Source organism: Odocoileus virginianus, chromosome 22, assembly GCF_023699985.2.
Source record: "Odocoileus virginianus isolate 20LAN1187 ecotype Illinois chromosome 22, Ovbor_1.2, whole genome shotgun sequence".
NCBI classification, from domain to species: Eukaryota; Metazoa; Chordata; class Mammalia; order Artiodactyla; family Cervidae; genus Odocoileus; species Odocoileus virginianus.
This window is the reverse complement of record NC_069695.1, coordinates 23347826-23372438: the sequence shown is the minus strand read 5'-3', so window position 1 is coordinate 23372438 and position 24613 is coordinate 23347826. Positions and strand designations below refer to the sequence as shown.

Genomic DNA, 24613 nt, shown 5'->3' with positions numbered 1-24613 from the left:
CATCTCCAAAAGACAAGATACTAACATGGGATTTTTCTGGTCTTTCAAAGAAATAAAGAGCCATCATCCAAGTATGAAGCACCGCTATGATTTAATACAGGTGAAGGTTATGAGCTGACATTAAAACCAGCTAAAAATTAAGACTTTTAAATTAAGATTACAGGTGTGTGTGTGTGTGTGTGTGTACACACACATTATCAGCCATAGATGTGTGCTTTTAAAATTACTCGAGTGGTGTAAGGCTCTGTACCTGTCAGTAGGGTGGAATGGTAAGGCAGTGTGACTATTTCTTCTCATTCATCATGATGATCCAACTCTTGACACTGCTTTTCTTTTTGGTCTTGAGACTCTTCTAGTCATCCCTGGTCTCAATGTTTGCCTGACAGGGAACCAATGATTTTTTAAAAACAGGATGAAAACTTCAGGTGTAGCATAGATGTCCTAGTAACTGTTAAACTCATAATACAGGCCCAGTTCCCATATAAGCAATAGGATTCTTTGGGGAGCTATACTTGGTGGGTTTCAAAGGGACTTGGAAGTAGACAGGCTGTATTGGTAGGTTTAAAGATTGCCATTACTAGGAAGATTGTTTCTTTTGTGTTTATATTAAAGACACAGCCCCTCAAATAAATTTTACAATCTAGCTATTTCTCTAAGAATAGAATTATTAATAATATTTAACATTTGAGTGTTTGCCATGTGTCATACCTTGTGTTTGTGTTGTGCTTAATCTCTCAGTCATGTCTGACTCTTTGTGACCCCATGGACTGTAGCCCACAAGGCTCCTCTGTCCATGGGATTCTCCAGGCAAGAATACTGGAGCGGGTTGCCATGCCCTCCTCCAGGGGATCTTCCAGTCCCGGGATCGAACCCAAGTCTCCCACATTGCAGGCAGATTCTTTACCATCTGAGCCACCAGGGAAGTCCAAGAATACTGGAGTGAGTAGCCTATCCCTTCTCCAGGGGATCTTCCCAACCCAGGGATCAAACCCGGGTCTCCTGCGCTGCAGGCAGATCCCGTACCAGCTGAGCTACCAGGGAAGCCCTAGTGATGCCTTATTTAATTATCATGACAGCCATATAGGTAGAGTTTACAGATGAGGAATATAGAATTTAGACGAGCTTATAGTAGCAGCTGCAGTGTTTGTGAAAGATTGCAAATTGAACTAAAGCTATGATGTGTGGGTGAAGACTAGACAGATGAACTTTGAGAAGTTAAAATTGAAGAATTGATGGAGTTGATAACTGACTGGAGAAAGATCATGACAGGAGAATCTGGGTAGTTTTGGTTCAGGTAGTGGAGTAGGTGGATTTTTGGCCGAGAAGGGCATACTGGAGAATTAGGTGGGAAGATTGGATGGGGAAGGATGAATTTGGTTCTGCTCACAGTTTGAAGGTGGTTGCTAAATCTCCAAGTGGAGATATCTATTTGGTGTATATAACTGAACATCTAGACCTACAGTTTGGGAAAAGTTTGAACTAAACCAATTTATTTAGTTATTTGAAGATTTAGAGGAGATCTCCACCCTGGGGTTTATAAAATTAGAGGGGAGAAGAGACTGTTGAAGAACTTGTGAAAATGCACATGGAAGGGAAGAACCAGAAGAAAGTGGTAGAAACCAAGACTCAAAAGAACCGTCGATATTGTCACACCACAGCTGAAGACTGAAGAGCGACGACAGAAACAGAATCATGGTCTCTGTGGAGTTGTGGAGGTACCAGTGGATACAGTGAGTAAACACTAATGGTCACAAACATCAAAACAGATTGATTTTGTAATTGCTAATTATATAAAGGTGCCTATAAATGTTTTCTCAGCTACCCTTGAATAGTTGGTCTATTATAAGAATGTCTAGTATATTGACATTATAGGAATCACCAGTGTAGACAGACACCCTGCGATCTTATGCATTATGCTCATGTTTACGTGGACATACAGTGGTTTTATTACATTTTGTCAGTGTTATAAAAATCAGCATTTTATCAGTTTATAATGTTCAAGAGTGAACTTGATATATCTACTAAAACCATGACTATCATAAGAACAGTAAATACAGTAGACATACAGTGATATTTTAATTGTCACATACTTTGCATGGCTGCCTAGCTAGGGCATCTTGGTAGAAACACAGCCACATTCCTTCCTGGCTGTAGTTCACTGGCGGTTAAGGTGGTTAAATTGATTTCTGGGGTAGTGACTGCAGACACACATATGCCTTCTACCTGTTCTTATGGCTCTTGGGCTTTCTAGCAGACCAAGGGAAGATTCTGTCTTAGAACAGCAAAGAATTAGTAAGAAAACTTAATTGTTGTTGCTTTTTCTTTCTTAACTATTCCTATCCCATTTGCTGTCATAATCACTGAAGTACAGTTGACACTTGAACAACGTGGGGGTTGGGGTGCTAACCCCACACGTGGTCCCGAATCAGGTATAACTTTACAGTCAGCTCTTTATATTAGTGCTTTGTGTCTGTAGATTCAGCCAACCACGGACTGGGTAGTACTGTAGCACGTTTTTTTTAAATTGTGTATAAGTACACCTGTGAAGTTCAAACCTGTAGACTCTTTCCTCAGCTTAATACTTGACAGCTAAGACATAAGAATTTACAGTGTTTCCTTGGCTCCAGAGGTCCTTCCTGCATCTTTAGTGATGATTTTTTGTTTTTGTTTTTTCAGGGAAGCCAGGGTTTCATTGTTTTATCAATATTCTCTTAGACCCAGAGGGAGCTTATGACCCAGTTGCCATGACTGAAGACAAACCTGAGGAATGTTTGTTCTCTGGATATTGTTCAGCTCTACGTAGTTGAATACAAAGGTACAGCAGTCAGTTTCACAGCTGTTAGTCTTTCCAAGGCAGCTCCATTGGAGTATGTAGTGGGACACTGGCAGTTTCCTACTTGCTCCTGAATCTGTCAGCATACTTAAAATAGTTACTGCTATTTTGTCAAAATAGTTACCCCTCCTGAGGTAACAGCCAGGGACCTCTGACCCTAAAGAATGTTTTTACGGTTCTATATCAAAGGCTGTTATTTTAGCACTGTCAATATAATAGAACTGAAAGGCATTTTCCCCCCCTGGAATAATAAGTTAATTCTCCAAAGTTGGTGAAATTAGAATTTAGAAATAAAATGGAGAGTAACCTTAGGTTATACTACACAATTCTACCGTCCCAAAGTCTGCTGCTTGGGACATGGAAATGAATATAGTTGCCATCTATAAAATAAAAGATTGGGGATGTACCATGGATATTTCTGACATCTCTTTAATAATTTCTAGATCTGTTATTCATAATTATGTGGCACTCTGCAAGTGGGCATGGTGTGTAGATACTTTATATGTGTGTATCTTCTTTGGATAAACTATAGATTTTCAGTCCACAAATACTTACTCAGCACTTTCTTGCACTGTTAAGCCAGAATAGTAGACTCTTAAAAGAGTTATCCAACCTATGACATGTGGACTTGTGGCCTTTCTTGGACATTGTGAAGAGCCAGCTCATTCCATTTTTGAACATACCAGAAAATGTAAAGAAAACACACTTCCTTTTTAGGGGGTGGGGGAGAATTTAATACATTCACCAAATTAAATGAAAGGACAAGAACATACTGTCGACGCAACTTAAGACAATTTAGAATCATAAACAAAATGTGAGGTAGACTGACTAGTGAAATTAACCAAATTTTGGTTAAGAAACTTTACAGTAATAAAGTAACACAGGTGCCTCCTTTTCTAAAAATCACAAGAAGCAATTGCATAAATTACAGCCCAAAAAATTGAATATAGCAATTCTCATTGTAAGTTTACATTCAGTATTAACCTGTGTGAACCCTCACACATGGCAGGGTTTAACAGGTCTATAGGTCAGTTATTCTGCAGGCCAAGTGAACACATTCACACCACGATATTCTAAGGGCTGGCGAGGCTCAAAGTGGAACACACCAGGGGTTGTATTAACCAAATCATGGTGTTCTGTGCTTGTGCAATTTTATCCTTAAAGGAGAATGACCTAACATTCTCTAAAGAATTATACTGATAAGGTGATTTTAAAAGATCCAAGCCTTAGTAAGACAGACACTGAAAAGAATAGGCAGGTCAGTTTAAAATCTCCATCATCAGGGTGATGATCTTTTGGCTTTATTCTGGCATTTCTCTTCCACAGAGTTAAACAGCATTTAAGAGATCATAATCATCTGATTTTTTTCAGAGTATAATCCTAACAAATATGGAGTCTCCACAGCTCAAATAAGGACTTAAAAACTTTTTCCTTAGACTGAAGCCATAAAGCCAGAAGAAACCCTGAGAGGCCATCTGCCCCAGGAACAGCTGTTTTAGGATTATTTCAAGTATTTTATTTGCCCTATATAGTAAATATTGGAATATTGCACAAACAGTGGGTTTCTTGATATCATCTGCAGTAGGCCCTTCAATAAAACAAGTGAAATACATTCATATCTAAATCAGCCTGCTTCGGAACATACCTCTTTGCCAGTTCTGCTGTACTAAAATTAACAAGTATTTTTAAAGCATATATAAGGCAGGTCCTCTTTAAAGATCAATTAAAAATGGAATTTTTAAAAGGAATTGTTCATTTTAAGATACATATAAAACAAAAATAGCTATTAAAACCAAGAGATCTGAAATCATTTTCAGATTAGTACATTCCATCTTTTCACTCTCTGTAAACTCTGTATCACAAACTAGTAAAGCTGGTCAGGTAACACTATTTGTTCTGAGTGAATGCAGACTTAGCAGGCCCCTCTCGGTAGTTTCAGGCCATAAACAAAACATCTATTCAAGTAAAAATGGCTGTGTAAAGTGGAGATAAAGTGAAAGTGATATATGGGCTAATAAGAAAAATGTCAAGCCATCAATGAGAACTGAAGTAATTCGGAAGAATTAACTTCCAATAAACTTAGTATGTTCTAGAACATTTTATAGAAATCCGTTTTTGATTAAAATATGTGGTAAAAAAGTCTGTATAAATTTATGCCTCCTACTGTTGATACTGAACAAAGATCCCCTGCTGATTTTTGAGTCAAAAAGACTTAAATGGAATTCTTCTTTACTGCACACACACACACGCACACGCACGCACACTCACTCACCCACTCACTGGTAGAATTAAGTAAAACAGCCTCTTTCTCTCTATGGCTCTGTTTCCCATTACAGCAGTTTCTGTGGTATTGTCAGTATAAGGCAGCTCATTCAGTGTATCTTTGAAAGGAAACTCTGCTTTAGTCTTTGAAAGGAAACAAACTAGTTCCACTCCACATAGAAGCTTAGCCTGCCTGACATTTAGCTTTGCTGGTGCCAACTGCTTAATTCCAACCCAATGGAGTGGGTGTGGGGTGACTGCTGAAACCTTCTTAATTGGCTCAACTTTTGAATCAGGTTTTCCTTGTACAAGATTAATCACTGTTCATATTCTCACAGGCATGATGTGCTTAAGAGACTGGAAACATTTTTAAAGAATGGATAAAGCAAAAGAACTTAAGCCAGGAGAAGCTGCATAAATACACACAATGCCTGCTCTGCATTTACTAATGTGTTTGTTCAGTTTAAATAGTAAACTTTCAACTCCTGTGGAAATTTTGCCAAAAGTTTCAATACATACAAGATTATAAATCATAAACTAACACTGCACAGACAAAGACAAGGCTACTTTTTTTTTTAAATACAAATATCTTCTACATTCTATCATTTCAGACCCCTGAGTAATACTGTACCAAAGTACAGATCTGAAGAGAAACTGAGGGCTCAGGCCTCAAACGTTAATCTTCAATTAATTCCACACCAATGGCGTGAGTCTTCACATAACACATTCAGGCTAGCTAACGCCAAGAGTCAGTTTTCCCCCTCACAGAGCATAGTAGAAAAAAACAACGCAGCGTCCATGCGGTTTCTCCAAAGTATTTCCTCCTCAGGCTCCCGTGGGCAGACCACATCTTGAGTTAATTGCATAACTACCTAGGGTGAAGTTAACCTGAATTTTAAGGTCCTGAAACTGGAAGTGAAGGAAAGTGATGCCCCCCAGAGATCTGGGTCAGATTTGGGGGTGGGGGGTTTCTTTGGAGAACAGACAAATACATGTTGCACTTTGCTCCACAGTGATTGTACTTTAAAGGAAAAAATAAAATCCTCAATAATTATTTCTGCCCCACCCCATCTAGGCATCCCTCTGCTAGTTTTGGTCTCTTCAAAAGGTCATACGTGACGTCCGGTGAGAAAGTAGAGCGGCTTGTCGTCGCTGCTGTTGGCGGTCTGGAACTCGTCCCGGAGACGGAACTGCCACTCGTCCTCCAGCTCCAGGCGGACAATTGTCTGGCGCAAGGAGCTTCTGTCTTGGCAGACGACACATAGGGTAGCACCTTCATGAGAAAGCAGGGGTGTGTCTTAAGCTGAGGGGTGAAGGGACTTACAGAGCTTTTCTTACCTCCCTCTGATCATATCCCCTAAGCGAACACTTTTTGAGAACCAACGTATAAAAGTAACCTGTCAGGACTGTTCATTTGATTATTTACTTTGAATAAAGAAGCTATTACAAATGCCAAAGTTTGAAAGAGTGTAAAGTGAAAGTCCTCCCAACCGCACCCACCCCTTCTGCTGTGGTGTGTGTGTGGGTTGGTTGCTCAGTCGTGTCCAACTCTGCAACCCCGTGGACTTTAGCCCACCAGGCTCCTCCGTCCATGGAATTCTCCAGGCAAGAATACTGGAGTAGAATGCAATTCCCTTCTCCAGGGGATCTTCCCGATCTAGGGACTGAACCCAGGTCTCCTGCATTGCAGGCGGACTCTACTGCTGAGCCACTGGGGAAGCCCTTCTGCTGTGGTAACCAGCATTAAAACCCACGTTATAAGGTTCTGTGGGTTCCGCTAAGAGCAGGGGTTCTCAACCTCGGCACTGGGGGCCACATAACTATTGTGGGGGCTATTTTGTTCTTGTAGTATGTTTAGCAGTGCCCCTGGCTTCTTCCCACTCTGTGCCAGCAACACCCCATCCTGTGACAACATGAAATGTCTCCAGATATTGCCAAATGCCCCAGGATGCTTCCTCCTGTTTCCCCCCCACACACACACATGCACACAGCTCCAGATGTGTTTTATACACACACATATAAGTAAATACAGTTTCTCCTGTTCCCATAAAAATGGCACGCTGTATACAACATACTGAAGCTTTTTTCACCAACCTCAGGAGTCACCTTATCAAGATTATTTGTGATGCTTAATCTGCACTTTGTTTTTAAGCAAACCTCTGTATGCTCCATACCTGTTGAAGCAACTTTGGCTTCTATTCCAGAATTATTACTCACTAATTTTTTAGATTTATATGAGAAGCATTTGCATTGCTTCATTCCTAGGTAAAATTAATAGTGGTGACAACATCTTTAAACCTGGCTATATTTATCCGCATTTAGCCTAACTCCCTTGTTTGAAAAAGTCAGTGCCCCAGTTTCAAAGGAAGGTATTCAGTTTATTGGCAAAATGATTGTTAAAGTGCTCTTTTATAATTTTTCACCTCTGCATTTTGTACAGTGGGAACTAATAGCACTCACAAGCAATATACTGAATTTGATTTACCTTTGAGAAACTTAAATTTCTTAAGAAGATCAGCACCTACAAAAGAGTCACAGAGGTACAAGAGGAGTCCACCGAAGCACACCCCTTCACAGTTGACGTTGCTGGAGTGGGGTCTGGAGCTGATGTAGCATACGGCCACCTGCAACCATCAAGCACAGAGCGCGCACACTAGCATTTCAAAAACAAGCAAAACCTCTGCATCATCAGCTGAATGATCCGTGCCTCCCGTTCTCGCTGTCCATCTCAGGGTCAGGTGCCAGGGACATGTCTTATTGGAACTTAAAGGGGCTGCTTATCTGAGCTGTGTACTCTGTGTGTGTCAAGTTTTACCTACCTAAAGCTTCTCTTATTTCTCATAATAAAGGGCAGTTATGAGAGAAACTGCCAGATGCAGAACAAGCCCCTCTACCTGAGAGCCCTGGCCCCTCCCCCTTTACCTCTGGTCCAATGTTAAGGTAGCAGTCGATGGCCAGCACGGGGCTCCGAAAATTACGGATAGCTTTGGGGAAGAGTTTGTAGGAGGCATGCTGCAGGAACTTCTCCAGGAGGAACTGTGCAGGGGCTGCCAGAAGGGTGTGCTCACTGTCGGGAGCACAGACGTACTGTAGGGGCAGGATGGGCGCCACGCTCTCTGACACCTGGAATCAGAGCCAAGGGAGTGATGGGAAATGTTTCCTCCAGCATTGTGTGACCCCCGCGAGGAGAGCATGCCTGCATCCTGACAGCCCGCAGGAAAGGCAGCGGTACTGTCTGTCATCCTTGGGTTCTGAAATTCTTCCTTTGGATTTAACATAATTTATACATAGCAAGGGCCTGAGCAAATGTTAAAGGAGGCTTCTTTGAAAGCTTGCACATTTAGCATGTACTTTGTAAGGACCAGAGAAGGCAATGGCACCCTACTCCAGTACTCTTGCCTGGAAAATCCCATGGGCAGAGGAGCCTGGTGGGCTGCAGTCCATGGGGTTGCGAAGTCGGACACGACTGAGCGACTTCACTTTCACTTTTCACTTTCATGCATTGGAGAAGGAAATGGCAGCCCACTCCAGTGTTCTTGCCTGGAGAATCCCAGGGATGGTGGAGCTTGGTGGGCTGCTGTCTATGGGGTCGCACAGAGTCTGACATGACTGAAGCGACTTAGCAGCAGCAGTAGCAGTTGTAAGGACCAACAGAAACCTTTTTACAGCACTACAGGATGTGGGTGGGTTAAATCCCATCCCGTCAGCACCAGAAAAAAAACCAAGGAGGTCTTTAAGCTCCACTGAATAGTCCACATGCTATAAATGATTGTGCATGCCCAGTTGAGTCCATCTTTTCCAACTCCATGGACTGTATCCTGCCAGGCTTCTCTGTCTATGGGATTTCCCAGGCAAGAATATTGGAGTGGGTTGCCATTTCCTTCTCCAAGGCATTTTCCCAGCCCAGGGATCAAACCTGTGTTTCCTGCATTGCAAGCAGATTTCTTTACTGCTGTGCCACCTGGGAAGCCCTGTACATGATTAGCTACCAGCAAGTCTTTTAAATGGAAAAGGGTAGGCCCATAGAATTAACCCTTAACAGGTTTTGAACTGCCTTACTTTAAAAATAAAACTGGCAAAGGACCATGCAAGCAAGCAATTTGATTTACATTTCTCTCACCTGTTACGTAAAGAATGTAAAAAATATTAACTTCGCCAGTTTATAGGACACATCTGAAACTAAAGCTTTGATGGAGTTAAGCCTTAAATCTAAAGAAAGGTAGTTCTGTTGAATTTTCAAGACTTACATTTGGCTCTAGATGAGTCCTCAGTGAGGGAAACCAGGCTCCAGATTTGACATTAAGAATGGCCTCCCTGTTCCAGAAAAACCACTACAATATTGTAAAGTAATTAGCCTCCAACTAATAAAAATAAATGGGGAAAAAAAAGAGTGGTCTCCCTTGTGTTACCTCACTCTCCAGTCAAGTGGCACGTACTTAATGCCAGTACCAGACAACAGATACTGAGAGATCATCTAATTTTCAGCAGGAGACTCAAGCTTGCCAACTTACCATGATCTTTGGTTTAATGATAAAGTCCCTCTGCCCACCAACTTGCACATGTTTCTTCATGAGACTGAAGTTGTTAAAGCGACAGATGAGCAGTCCACTGCTGTTCGTTCTCAGGTTAAAGTCAACATCTTCACAGAAGTACCTAAATTAGAACCACAACGGTAGGTTCCCTTAACTGTCGCCTCTCAGCTGTGCTACTTACAGAGACAACATCTGTGGCAGATGTTAGGTGGCCAGCTCAAACAGAGCCGGCTCTGTGAACACTGGCTTATGCTGTAATGCCCTGATGGGGCACTGCACTCATTAAGGCAGGTGTGGCTGGTCCCAGACATGGCACAGCACCTTACTTAGGTGCCCCTGAACTGAAAGAGGCCCACACACTCTGTAGGCTTTCGTGGGACAGGAATGCAGAGCTGCCCCCGGTGTTAACATCCTGGCTGCAAACAGGATGAAACATTGCCAAATTTAAAACAGAAGTGAAATCGCTACAGAATATTCTAAGAGCTGCAGCTCGGGGTTGACATAAAAGGGACTTGACGGTCTCTGACATTCTTCCTTGGCCATTTCAGATTTTCTGGGACATGTGCATAGTTCATTCAGGAGGCAAGGCTAAGGCTAACTGGCTTTTCCCTACAGGATCCAGATCTCAGGGTCTTGCTAACATCTCAGGAAGTGACTACCTCTTGAGTTCTGAGGGCGAGTGAAAGGATAATTGTGAATAGGTTTATGGGTCCACACACTGATTTCCATTGATGAAACAATTTGGTCCCTGTTTCAGTTCTTGTGGAATAAGAAGACAGCCGAAATACGTTTCCTAAGCATTTCACATTGCAGCACTCGTGACTGAGTTTGGTCAGTTTGAACAGTGATGAAGGGGCACTTGGGGGCTTGTGATCCCCCATCCTCTGTCCGTATAAATAGAGTCTTGGTTTCTTAGAGACAGGAATAAACACATTACAAAGGCTGGAGCTGGGCAGAAAGAGTCAGTAACCGGCAGGATGATGCGTGTCCAGGAGCCCACCTTACCTGTTGAAGTCATACTGCACGTTCTGAGTCAGGTCTATGTTGAGGAGGATGAAGTCGTGCACGTGGCACCTAGAGAACGGGACCTTGAGGCTCCGAGAAGTCAGCCTGCTGCTCCACTTCTGGATGCCCAGGATTGCGTAGTGCACGATTTTCGGTGTCGCCTCCATGTGCTGCAAGACACTCTTCAAGGACACATTCTTACTGGAAACTCCTGTTTCCAAGGGCTGGCTATGAAATGCAGAGTTCATTTACATAAGAGATCACTCAGTATCACTGAAGACATGGTCACTTGCGAAGAGCTGACACTACTGTACATTATTAATATCTATAAAGGACACAACTCGCTGGTTGACTTTCTCTTCGTCTGGAGTGGACAAGGATGTCAAGCCTGGTTTTCACAAATGCCACCTGTCACAGCTGATCTAAAGAAGCTGCCTTCCGGAGGTCAGCATCCTTGTGTGTGTCTGACTCTGCTACCCTGTGGACTGGAGCCTGCCAGGCTCCTCTGTCCTGTAGTTTTCCAGGCGAGAATACTGGAGTGGGTTGCCATTTCCTCCTCCAGGGGATCTTCACGACCCCGGGATCAAACCTGCACCTCCTGCACTGTCAGGCAGGCTCTTTACCATGGAGCCACTGGGGCAACCCCTTGGGGTGCAGCTGACCCCTTAAAGGCAGAGAAGGAAACCTGGCCCATTTTCAAGGTGAGTAATGAACAGGGAGTTACCAAAGAGAGGTAGCCAGAGGTTAGAAGCACACAGGTACTCTTCCCAGTCCTGGTGATTATAGTATAATAAAGGAATATTTCTCAATGTCCCTGGCTTCAAATCCACCAGGGAAATGAGGGCACAGGACCACAACGTCTGAGCTGGAAGGGCCTTGAGGTCATGTGGCACAGTGTTTCACTGGGGCCTTGAACATCTGGGCTCATTTACTGCATAGGACATCTCCAGCTTTAGCATTTCACGGTCCTCATGGATCTCCTCACCACTGCCCCAGAAGGAGAACCATGGGTTTTGGCCCAGCCATCATTTTATAGGGAATAGAATTGAGACAGAGATGGAATAACTTTCCCTTTTCATCCAGACAGGAAGCAGAGCTGGGGCTAAAAACTGGTCTGATTTAAAAGCCAGTGGTCTTTCTAAATAAAGCACAGTGTCTTTCAGCAGACCAAAGCTGCGATAACACAGACAGTCCAGGAATTGAATGGCATACCAAGTGTCTAGATTAAAAACTTCCTACGTCACCACAGACTGTGCTGCTAAGAGTAAGTGGTCTCGGGTGGTGGCTCTGCTCTGGGAAGCTGTGCCCCTCGTTTACTTTGCCGTGCCATGATGGCCAAGGAGAGGACCTGCTCAGTGGCACGTGTCACATCCTAGAACTGCACAGAACCGCTCCTACCTGGTCTGCTCCTGGACGCTGTGAATGTTCCACAGCACACACGAGTCATCCATCACGACGATGAAAGGCCAGACACACTGGCGTTTAACTCCCAGCTCTTCCAGGCGATTTCTCTCCAGCTCCAGGTTGTGATACGACAGCTCCTTAATGAGGAACCTGGCAGCACCTGGAAGGCAACACCAAAAAGGCTCGGACGTTCCCCTCGGGCTTGGCGGAGGCCCCACAGACACGTCGCATTCTCTCCACACGTATGCGTATTCGCCTGGTGACTGTACACATGGGGGTTGACCAGACATCCAGGGCAGTGATTCCCACACATCAGTGCAGGCAAGAATCATCCAGGAAATTGTTTAAAATGCAGATTCCTGGAACCCACCACCAGAGGTTCACACTAGTGTCTGATGAGGGGCCAGAGACCTTTTCACAGGTGATGATGAACTGCACTTTGAGGAGTGTTGCTAGAATCCAGTTTTCCTGCCAGGACAAAGGCTACCACATAGAGGAAATACTGCTCGTTCTTCAGAGCCAGGATAAGAGGCTCCCTCAGTCTCAGCAGCAGCCAGGGCTGCACTATGGGTATGTCACTTACACTAAAATGTCCCCTGTTGTAGGTCCCTTTAGGAAATTGGCAGCAGTGTCTTTTAAGAGAACTCTGGAAACTGGTATCCTTTCCCTGGTGTGTAAGAGGCATATGATATAGTGAATAAGAGAGAAGACTAGAGCCAAGCCCTTAGGTTTGAATTCCAATTCTACTATTTTATAGCTGTGAGATGGTGAACAGGTAACTCCCCTGTGCCTAGACTTCCCCTCCTGTAAGAAGGCGATGATAATGTCTACTTCATAGGACTGTTGATGGTGCTCAGGACAGTGCTGCACATGGTAAGTGAGTACTCAGTGTTAGCAATTAAGATGATGACCATCAGGAATTAGCCAGGTTTTATGAGTGGGCCACCCTAAATTGAGGCTTCTCTAGTGGCTCAGACACTAAAGTATTTTCCTGCAATGCCGGAGACCCGGGTTCAATTCCTGGGTCAGGAAGATCCCCTGGAGAAAGGAATGGCAACCCACTGCAGTATTTTTTTTTTTCCACTCCATTATTCTTGGAGAATCCTGTGGACAGAGTAGCCTGGTGGGCTACAGTCCATGGGGGTCACAAAGAGTCAGACACAACTGAGCGACTAACACAGACCCTAAAATGAAACTAAACATAGAAATAAAGAAGCTAAAAAAACCCCAATTAAGTATGGAGGAACCAGGAAAACAGTTTGAGTAGATGGAGGGTGATGTTAGGGTTTAGGAAAATCTACTGACACCTTTCAAGAGCACTGTGTGTAATACTCTGCATTATAAGGGCATGTATGAAAAAGCCCCCAGCTAACATACTCAGTGGTGAACAACTGAAAGCTTTTCCTTTAAGATCAAGAATAGTAAGACGAGGATGCTCAACTTTACCACTTTAACATAGTACTGAAAATCATAGCCAGAGAAATTACACACACACATAAAAGTCACCCAAGTTGGCAAGAAGTAAAATTACCTGTAGACATGACCTTATGTGTAGAAAACCTTAAATATTATACACATACACATGTTAGAATAAATTCAGCAGAGTTGCAGACAAAAAACAACACAAATTAGCTGTGTTTCTATATAATAACAATAAACAATCTAAAAGGGGAATTAAGAAGTGCTTCATTCTCATCAAAAAGAATACTTGGAATACATGTTCAACCAAGGAGGCTAAAGACCAATACACTAAAAAGTACAAAACACTGCTGAAAGTGTTTCCAAATAAGTGGAAAGACATGTTCATGGACTGGAAGGTGCAATACTGTTAACACATCCCACAAAGCAATCCACAAATTTAATACAATCCCTATCAAAACATCAGACTTTTGTTAGAAATAGAAAAATTCATTTTTAAATTCACATGGAACTTCAAAGGACTCTGAATCAGCAAAACAATCTTCGAAAAAGAACAGCAAAGCTGGAGGCCTCACACTTGACTGATTACAAAACGAGTAATCAAAACTGTAGCAGTGGCATAGAGATAGACTAATGGAACAAGAATACAGAGCTCAGAAACACACTTGCATATATAGTCAAATGATTTTTGACAGAGGTGCTAAGACCATTCAAATGCAAAACAACGAAGCTGGACTCTCACCTTATGCTGTATAAAGAAATCAAAATGGACCAAAGAGCTTTTATAAAACTCTTAGAAGAAAACATAGGGGAACACTTAATGATACTGGTTTTGGCAATAGTTTGTTGATTTGTTGGCTATGACACTAAAAGCATAGGCAACAAGAGGAAAAAATAAATTGGACTACATAAAAATTTAAAAGTGTGCAAAGAACACATTCTCCTATAGTATAGGAGAAAATATTTACAAGTCTTATCTGATAAGGGGTAAAAATCTAGAATATACAAAAACTCCTAAAAGTCAACAACAAAAACCTCACTAAAAAATAGATTCTCCAAAGAAGATACACAAATGGCCAGTAAGCAAATGAAAATATGATCAACATCACTAATCATTAGGAAAATGTAAATCACAAGATACCATCACACACCCATTAGGTTGGCTACTAACAACAGCAAAAATTCCCAGAAAACACAAGTGTTATCGAAGATATGTTAAAACAAACCATTTTACATTGTTGGTAAGAATGTACAAGCCATTATGAAGAACAGTATGTCAATTCCTAAGAAAAAAGTGGATTAAGCAATTCTACTTTGGGGTATATACCCACAAGAACGGAAAGCAGGGTTTTGAGATTTGTGTTCATGTCTACAGCAGCATTATTCACAATAGTCGGAAGGTGAGGAGCAGACCAACGGTCCATTAGTGGATGAATGGTAATAAAAATGGGGAGTTAAGCTTTGATGTTACTGAGTCGGTTTTGCAAGATGGACAAGCGTTCTGGAGACTGGTTGCACAACAGTGTGAATGTACTGATGAATGCTGAACCGTACACTTAATGGCTAAATTTTGTGCTGTTTATCAGTTTTTTAAAAATGCTGCTTCATTTGCATATATGTTGGTTTCTCTTCCCAGATGATTACAAAAATGGCAAAACTGACACTAAACAAATTCACTCAAATATGGGATAAGGAAATATTTTCTCCTAAAGGTCAGTTGGGCATGGAAAGGTGTGAAGATCATGTAAATATAGAGAAAGATTTTAGTTAAGTTTGGGGATATGTTTTGGGGAAGGATAAAGGACCAGAAATATGTGAAAGTCTTAAGTCATTTGATGTTAAGTGATGGGAAATAAAATTACATTAAAAATATAAACCTGTTTGGAAAATACTTTAATTGATATTAAGGCTAAAACTTAAGGAAATGAAAAGGAATGAAATGGAGAACAAGAAAGGAAGAGCCTTAAGAAGGAAAGGGGAGAGAGAACTGGAGAGAGGCCCATGTGGATCCAGGGCACTACTCGGGTCTTTTCTGCCTTCACTCCAGCAGTGGGCTCTAAAGCTCTTGATCCTCAGCCCTCCTGAAGCTCTGCCTCGAAATTCCCACTGAAGCCGATGGGAAGTGAGTGAGATGCAGGGAGTGGGCAGACGGCAGAGCTGTAGGACACTGGATCCAGTTAGGTCTCCTGCCTTCAGGGGCTAATGAAGGAGCTCTGGACCTCTCTCTCTAGTTCCTCCTCCCGCTCTGTCAGCACACTCAACAGCCAGGTGTCCCCTTGAGAAATCAGCCCACTGACCTTAAACCCCGAGGGGAAAAACAGGAAAGACTTCCAGGAACTGTTAAGATGACTGCCATCGGCAGTGATGATGCCTCCAGTCCCCAGCTGTACAGAACCCTGAGAACTTGCTGTGTGCCTTTAAGATCAGCGGTGACCCCCAGAGATCCCTCCAGACCTGGGTCTGAACTGCTAACTCCCCTCCTCCTCTGACTGTCCTCCTTTCTGTGAGGTCCCTGCTGCCAGCTGGGAGCGAGCAACACCTGCAGCCTGTGCTGCCCAGAGTCCCAAGCCCTCCCAGGGTGCTCAGTGTATCAGTGACTTCTTTGGATGCTAGTCCTCAGAAGTTAAAAAATTCTGCAAGACTGCAGATAAAGAGAAATGAAAACTCATTTAAAGAGGAGTCAAGGGCTTCCCTAGTGGCTCAGTGGTGAAGAGTCTACCTGCCGACGCAGGAGACACGGGTTTGATCCCTGATCGGGGAAGATCCCACATGCTGAGGAGCAGCTAAGCCCGTGAGCCTGTGCTCTAGAGGCTGGGAGCCCCAACTACTGAGCCCACGTGCCGCAACCACTGAGGTCTACGTGCCCTAGAGCCCATGCTCCGCAACGAGGAGTAGCCATGGTTAACCACAACTACAGAAAAGTCTGCACAAACCAAGAGCCAGCCCGGCCAAAAATATATTTTTTTTTTTAAAGAGTCAAAAGTTCTCAAAAAAAAAAAAAAAAATAGAGTCAAAAGTTCTTTGGTCCACAGAACAAGACACTTTCCAGGGTCACGGGACCCTCTGGAAGCCTGAGGAATGGAGCTTGGTATTTCTCTTCCCAGCCCTTGCCCGGCGTCCCGCGCACCCCCTTACCCACGCCTGCATTATTGAACATGCCAGGAAGCACCAGCATGATGTGGTTGGGCCAGTATTTGCGGTACAGCGGCATCTCATACTCTTTGACCACCAGCAGGTGCAAGTGGCTGATGCCCTCCATGGCGTGAAAGAGGTTCAGAAGTCCGTGCTCGTGGCGACCGCTGGAGGGGGTGAAGATAGGGCTCTTGACCACGTTCAAATTCTGCTGAAAGGAAAAAAAAAAAGGACCAGAGGCCAAAAAGAGAAATTAGAACCCTTAGATACTAGCCGCTTCTAAAACTGGCTCTAGGACCTGAGGCCGGCCGGCCTGCCTCCAGGCGCCGTCACCCACCTTGTCTGAGACCAGGGGCAGCCGCATGCTCTCCAGGTGCTTGCCCTGCTTGCTGAAGACAAAGTGACTCTCTTTGGATTTGGGGATGATGAAGTAGAGCTGCACCTCTTCTCCCAGCATGGAGGATGAGAACGTGAAGGCGTGGAGGGTGGAGTCGGACATCTGCGTTTGCAGAGAGCAAAGCGAGGGCGTGTAAGCTCACAGTTGGCAAGCTTCCAGGCTGCTCATCTCAAGATGGTTCTTGATAGAGGCCAGCTATCCTGGACTTCTACCTCCTGCCAGATCTGGCTGTGCAGGCAGAGTCGGAAAAGGCAAACGCTTCATTTTTTAGTGGCTGACACAGGATCCAAGCATCTCACCCCAAACAGCCTCTCTGAGGGTGGAGCAGTGACTGCTGCTGAAAACTACACCTTCTCACCTTCTTAGAACCACTACTGGTCAGCCCTGCAGAGGTCCAGTATACCTCTGGGAGGTCTTGCTATGCAAACACTCCCAAAAGCGCCCAGTTACGGGGGAAAACGCTTCTCTGTGCATGCGTGTGTGTGTTTAAGTTGCTTCAGTCGTCTCCAGGTCTGCGACCCTTTGGACTGTAGCCCACTGGGCTCCTCAGCCCATGGGATTCTCCAGGCAAGAATACTGGAGTGGGTCACCATGCCCTCCTCCAGGGGATCTTCCTGACCAAGAGATCCTCTTCTGAGTGGGTCAGGTCAAATGATATTTTTCCTAAATAAACTATTAAAACTGACATCATTAAAACACCCCTGTGGGCTCATCTTTCTGGCTACACTGGAAGCAAAAGATGTCTGAATGGTCACTTACCCTAGAACTCTGGCCTCCAGAAGACCTTTGACTCATTCAAACCACATACAAATCTAATCTCTTTTTTAAGTTGCTAGAAAGTTCACACACTCTCATAACCCACCTCAGTGAATAATTATATAAAGGTCTTTACAATGCAGACAATATTTGGCCTAATGAAAAGAGAGTGTCACTAGTCAGCAGGCTCGAGAAGAATCCAGGTAGCCTTCCCGAGAGGTTCAACCTAAGTATTACATTTCATAGAAAAATAATATTGTAATACTCCCATTAAGATCTCCTTCATTCTGCTTCACAAGTATCAGGCAGTACTGTAATCACACAGAAACTAAGTAGAAGGTTTTTAATATATTGTCTAAAAAATGAATTTTCTAATGATTTATAGATCAGGGGCTTGTATCATCTATATTCCATAAAGCATTGTGAGCTGATTCCAAACAGTCCACTGAAAGTTTTCAATGACACAGGAAAACATTTGGGGTATGAAAGGTAACTTCTATCAGAAGAGCAGAAAGACCAGTACATCCTTCTGAGTTCCCTGGGGGAAAATGCAGAAGACCTGGTCCTCAAGAGTAGAAGCAAGTCTAGAGAGGAAGTGGGGCGTCCACCTAGCACATCCTATAGAAAGGACGAGTTGTTCCAGATGTTCAGGGCCAAGCACTAAAGGTCAAGAAGATAAAGCGGGGGAGCAACATGGCGCTCAGCCCCCACACAGGCGCTGGATGCAACCGTCACTGGCTGCCCTTCCCATCGTCTGTGCTTAAACATGCTCTGGCCAACGAGAAGCTCAGTGCTATGGGGTATTTGCTCACCTCTATTTGCTCACGGGGTAATTGTTCCACCTCTCAGTGCTCTCCAAATAAAAAGGCACACATTGACTCCTCTGTATGCCTAGTGGTCAAAGCCACCCCACGCTGGAGTAAGAGTGAGACTGGGTCTGTGCAAATCACAGCTCACAGGGCACACCCTATGGACTTGCAGATAATAACACCATCTTCAACAACCCGAAGGAGGGGAAGAGACCCTTTTGCCAAACATTACTGTAATATCCAGCTTTTTCAGAATCACAGACATACCAGTTACTTTCTAATCTAAACATATGGAACCATTTGATGAACTGACTTCAGACACAAATTCCATTTCTTTCTCTCCCCTGCCCAACTCCCCTGCCTATAATCCCAATAAACCCAAAATCATTTTATCAACTGCTTCATGCATTCATGCAGTGGCTCCATCTCATAAATAAGCTATCCTTGGAAGTTCCCTGGTGACAGTGGTTAAGAATCCGCCTGCCATGCAGGGGGACGGGGGTTAGATTCCTGGTTGGGGAACTAAGATCCCACAGCCCTCAGAGCAGCTATAAAGGCCATGGGCTGCAACTACTTAAGCCTGCGCTCTCTGGAGCCCATGCACTGCAACTTCAGGATCTGTTCGCAGCAATGAAAAGATCCTGCATGTGGCAACTAAGACCCGACGCAACTAAATACATATTTTTTAAAAACCAAACAAGCCATCCTTTGTCTAGGGCTTGAAGCTGGGGCTTTGTCTCTCTCACACACAGAACCCACGCCGGGTAACAGGCAGGAGCATGGGCGCGGCACCTGGGAGGCAGAGGTGAAGTCCATGTACTGGTGGCACTGCTCACAGTGGTGGAAGGTGTTGTAGGCCGCATACTTGGTCAGCATCATGGACATAGTTTCTCGTTTCCGGGGCTCCTCAGCTTTGGGTTCCTTTATCGCTTCTGTGTAAAAAGAGACAAAACACCCTCCCATGCTGTGTGTGAAGACCCTATGCCTGGGCAGAAAGTCCCCCACCCCCAGAAGGGCTTTTCCTAGGATTCTGCAGTTTATGCCCTGAGAGGCAGATCTGAAAATTTTCAAGGTGACCTTGCTGTTGTTTAGTTGCTAAGTCACGTACAACTTTTGCAAACCCATGGACTGTAGCCCACCAGGCTCCTCTGTCCGTGGGATTCTCCAGGCAGGAATACTAGAGTAGGCTGGCATGCCCTCCTCCAGGGGGATCTTGCTGACCCAGGGATCAAACCCAGGTCTTCTACATTGGCAGGCGGATTCTTTGCCACTGAGACACCAAGGAAGCCCAAAAGGTGACATTCATGTGAATAAAACGAGACATGCAGAGGAATATGATTTAAGCTGCTCTCAAGGAGTAAACTGCCCCAGGTTTCCTGCCCTCATTTAGGTGAACCCTCGACCTTCAGGCTCCACGTGCACTGACCTTGTTTGACCCCTGCCAGCTTCTCAGTATATACCAGGCTCATCAAACTGTACTTGGGGTCGTGCACGCTGACGTCAAAGGGCATTTTACTGAAGCTCTCGATGTCAGGCCAGGGTTCACCTTCTGACTGGCTCACTTCACTGCTTTCGCTGTGATCTAGGCCAAGAAGGAAAGTGCACAGAGCAGCCCGATCAGACTGACTGGCCACACTCCCTCCCTCTCACCCAAGTGTCAGGGAAACATACAGCCCAGGTGGGTGGACAAAGACCTTTCTGAGAAATGAGCTCCCGAGGCCAGAGGAGGGGGGTGCAGACTGTCCTTCAGACCTGCTGGGAGGGATGCTGGCCCTCACTGGTCCCCATTAGCTTCTACACCCCCAGCCCCAAAACTCCCAAGTCTAAGAGATCTACTGGTCGCCCACGCCCGACCCCCAAGTGTCCTTAAAATCTTATTTAACTTTGGATGAACTGAATCCTATCACAAGAGTTTTAGTCGTGGGGTTTTAAGATGCTGACAGCTGAAAGGATTTCAGGGGCTCATTGAGCAAGATTCAGCGTCTGTTGCTTATTAGAATCCACTGGAGCTTGTAAAACCCCTGTGCTCAGGCCACATGGCCCAGAACCACCTTCCTTACTTAGGCACTTGTGTTTAAAGCTCCTTCAGTGGTTCCAACATGCAGACCAGGTTGAGAGCCTGCGGCCTTTGGTTTGAGTCCAGGCCACGGCCCCTGCCAACCTTGTGACTTCACACCTACCAGCACCTTCATTTCTTAGGGTTCCCTGATTGTTTTAAGAAGTCCAGATGGCATACTGAAAGTGCTAACACCATGGCAGGCACATGGTTTGTGTCCAATAGGTGATATTTGTTATTAATAATAAAATAAAAACTGTAAGATCAGCTTAAGACAGTGTAAAGGGAGTATGTGTGTGTTAGTTGCTCAGCTATGTTTGACTCTTTGCAACCCCATGGACTGTAGCCTGCCAAGCTCCTCTGTCCGTGGAATTCTCCAGGCAAGAATACTGGAGTGAGTTGCTGTTCCCTTTGCCAGGGGATCTTCCCAACCCAGGGATCGAACCCATGTCTCATTATGTCCAGATGTTTTAAACCTCATTATGGCAGATTCTTCACCGTCTGAGCCACCGGGGAAGCCTTCAAAAGGAGAAAGAGAAAAAACTCCCCCGTGACAAAAGCCTAAAAGCTAGAAGTACAGCTATTACCTTTGAAGCACAACACTGTTTATTTTTACATCCTGGAACATTTTAAAGTTTAAGTCTCATTTAAAAATATGCATTTTATTTAAAAGTTAGCACTTATTCTTATTTAATAAAAACACATCCCCATGCCTCTGCAGTGCCCCACTGCATTCACCGGCACTAAAATGAGGGTGAAGGAATAAAGCCAAACTAACAGTGCCGCTCATCACAAAGGCCAGGTTTGACTCTCCCAGCTGTAGGCCCTGTAGTGGAATCTGAGACGAAAATGAAAGGCATCGTTCTTCCGAGGAGCCGTGGAGGTGGGGCTCAACGGGACGATGGCCCCTCACTCCTGGTCAGCTTGGCTCTGCCTTTGCACTGTAGCCCCGTCTGCTCTGGGCAGCCCCCTCTGTGGTGGCCTGGGGTCTGCAACAGCTCAGCCAGGCACACAGACAAGGAGATGTGGATGGGAAGACGGGACTGTGTGTGTTTATCTGGAATCATACATGTAAACTGTGGAGGATAGAAGTTGGATCAAAAGCCATAGGAAGATGATTAAACATGGCTGATTTTACCTAGTCTGGCTCTAAACTAATCTGTCCCTTGGGCTGGTCACAGAACAGGTCCAACTATTTAGGAAAAGCAAGTGAGTGGAGGTCTCCAAGGGCTAATGTGATGGACGATGCAAGGCCTTCTTCTCTGGCTTCATCTTTCAGGGACTTGGGAAGAACGTCTACCCATGACTGCTCCTGCCGCCCCCCCCCCAACCCGTTTCCGTCAGCACGCAGTCTGTCTGAGATGCGAAGCCACCCTCCCCTGGCCACAGGGCTAATACTGGCTGACCCCTGCTCGTGCCCACGCTCCCACCCTGCTGGACAGGCTGCAGAGGGGAACCGCCTCCCTCACAAGTGACAGCAGGGTGGCCAGGCCAACAAGGGGGGCAGGAGGTGCAGGCTGGGATGGCCTGTCAAGCACCAGCCCCTCCATCCTTCTGCCAGTGCCAAGGGGCTGTTGAAGGCGCCAGGGTTCTGTCCTGCTCATGGAAGTTCTCCTTTGGGTAGCAATCCATATACCTTCACTTGCAGCTAGCAGGCAAAACATAAGGTTACCCTGATGGAGTATAAAACGTGCCCTGGCCCCTTAAGCCGTAGAACACTGCAATCTACGAATTTTAAACCTGAGCAGTGTCACCATCTGAGCAGCGAACCCACAAGACTGGCTTTCTAAGATGCCTCTGTGCCCAGCGACTTGGGGGACACAGTGGAGATCGGGGTTCAGAGGAGGGGGAAGTCACACCCCAACCTAAACGGCCACTTCATCTTACAACTCTTTGCTAGCTCCTGGCCTCTAACTTCTCAATAACCCTAAACAGGAACGGGTGGAGACCCCCCGGAGGCCGCAGACAACCCCGGGATGTGGCGGTAATAGCCTGTACCGCCACGCCCGGCGCTCACCGGTGTTGATCTCCGCCTCGTCGTAGACGTCCACTTCCAGGAGCCGGATGAGCATGCGGAAGAGGAGCCTCAGGAACTGCAGGTAGGAGCCCGTCTTCCCCACCTGGGGCGGGTGTTGAGTTGTAGCGGGGAGGGGGAGAAAAGAGGAAAGAATGCCACACCTGGGCTCTCTAACGACTCCGTCCATCTGAGTGGGGCCTCGACGCCCCCCGATCCGAGACAGCCCCAGACCCCGTGCCCTCACGCCCTACCCCCCCGACCCCTCAAGCCCAGAACCCCTGCCCCCGCGCCCTACCCTCAACCTCTCAAGCCCAGAACCCCTGCCCCCGCGCCCTACCCCCATCCTCCAATCCCAGACCCTTACCCCCGCGCCCTACCCCCGACACCCCCGACCCCCTGCCCCTACCTGGGGGGGGCCACTCAGCAGGAGCCGGCGCGGGTGGCAGGCCCGCGCGCCAGAGGCGGGGTCGGGCGGGTTGCCGTGGTCGGCGTGGTGCGGCCGCGCGGCCGTCCAGCGGCGGTAGTAGAGCGACTGCTCCTCGGGGCCGGCGTGCGCGGGCGGCGGCGGGCGCAGCGGGCTGGCCCAGGCCACGTCGGGGTGCGGCAGCAGGGCCGCGGCCGCCGGCAGCTTGCCGCCCCGCCGCGCGCCCAGAAGGCTGTAGGCCGCCTTGGACAGGATGACCACCGGGGGCAGCGCCGCCTGGTGGGGCCGGCCGCCCCGGCCCGGCGGCCCGGGCCACGGCAGCGCTCCGGGCCCCGATGACGACGGCGACGGCTTGGCGGTGGTGCTGCTGGCCAGCGGGGGCCCCAGCGAGTCGCACTCCTGCTTTAGGGGCTCCCCGGGCCCCGCCGGGCCGGCCGAGAGCCCCTCGTCCAGCCCCGCGCTGGGGGCCGGGCTCCGGAAGCTGGGCGTCGGGGGTGGCTTCTGGGACTTGTCGGCGGTGCTGGACGAGCTGACCCCATTCTCCATGATGGAGCCTGAAAGAGGACACACAAGCCGCGCTGTCACCGCCGCCCCTGCTCCGGGGGAAGGCCCGGGGTCCATCCAGGCGGCGCTCGGGCTTCGGGCCGCACCTCGGCCTCTGACGCCCTGCCGCCCCCCTCGCGACCCTTCTCCCCCGCCGTCCCCTGGCGCCCCCTCAACCCCCGCCCTGACTGCCGGGTGGGCTCGGAAATGGGCATTTATTCCCGGTTTCCTCCGGGCGGCCAGGAGAAACCTGGACTCACGCCCGACCCTCCCCGCGTCTTCAGCCCGCAGGTAATCCCGGCACCCTGGAACCGACCACCCCGCCGCCTCCTGCTCCTTCTCTCCATTCTGCCCGCGTCTTTGTACATCGCGGGTTATTAAACTCTCCTCTGGTTACGTCGTTTGGCTAAGCCAACCATCCGAATCACTCCAGAACCCTGACCAACACACGCTCTACACCCAAGTCCTGTCCAGTGGCACTCGCTCCTTCTGGGGTCCCAGGCCACACCCTCCTGGCTGTGGACAGGCTCCCCAGGGGGTAGCCGCTTCCTTAGATGCCTGGACCAGACCGGCGTGGGAAGGCGGGGCGTAACCTCCTCCCTCCCAACCCGCCAGGGCTGGAGATCTGCTCACCTAAAGCCAACTCACCGCAAATGTCCCCTCACCCCCACCCTTCCCTGGGGGCTCAGACGGTAGAGAATCCGCCTGCAATGCAGGAGACCTGGGTTCCATCCCTGGGTTGAAAAGATCCCCTGGAGAAGGGCGTGGCAACACACTGCAGTATTCTTGCCTGGAGAATTCCATGGACAGAGGAGCCTGGAAGGCTACAGTCCATGGGGTCACAGAGTCAGACAGGACTGAGCGACTAAATGGTTTGAAGACAAATCAGAATCGCATTACAAGAACTTTTCTGCTCAGACTGGTGCCTCCCAGGCATGTGGGCAAATCCCAACCTTGGGAGCTCCTAGGTGAAGGGCCAGTAACCAGAGGCTCCTGACCCCATCCCTGCTGCTCAGCTGACTTC

General features: G+C 46.7%; 1 protein-coding gene across 6 annotated transcripts in view; it reads right to left on the bottom strand.

The window, feature by feature from the left end:
* Positions 1-3543: 3543 nt before the first annotated feature.
* Positions 3544-24613, bottom strand: part of GREB1L (GREB1 like retinoic acid receptor coactivator) — a 246567-nt gene continuing 225497 nt past the window's right edge. For 4 of the 6 annotated variants that reach the window (XM_070452719.1, XM_070452723.1, XM_070452720.1 and 1 more), the window contains 12 exons: positions 23029-23600; positions 22623-22725; positions 19976-20131; positions 19342-19481; positions 16925-17086; positions 16591-16798; positions 12031-12196; positions 10633-10860; positions 9607-9748; positions 8018-8218; positions 7581-7719; positions 3544-6368 (listed from right to left, as the gene is read on the bottom strand). In XM_070452719.1, the coding sequence (XP_070308820.1) occupies positions 6205-6368; positions 7581-7719; positions 8018-8218; positions 9607-9748; positions 10633-10860; positions 12031-12196; positions 16591-16798; positions 16925-17086; positions 19342-19481; positions 19976-20131; positions 22623-22725; positions 23029-23600 (2381 nt within the window). In that variant the 3' untranslated portion in view covers positions 3544-6204. The remainder of the gene's footprint in view (positions 6369-7580; positions 7720-8017; positions 8219-9606; positions 9749-10632; positions 10861-12030; positions 12197-16590; positions 16799-16924; positions 17087-19341; positions 19482-19975; positions 20132-22622; positions 22726-23028; positions 23601-24613) is intronic. The other 2 variants (XM_070452722.1, XM_070452724.1) reach the window with 1 other exon arrangement.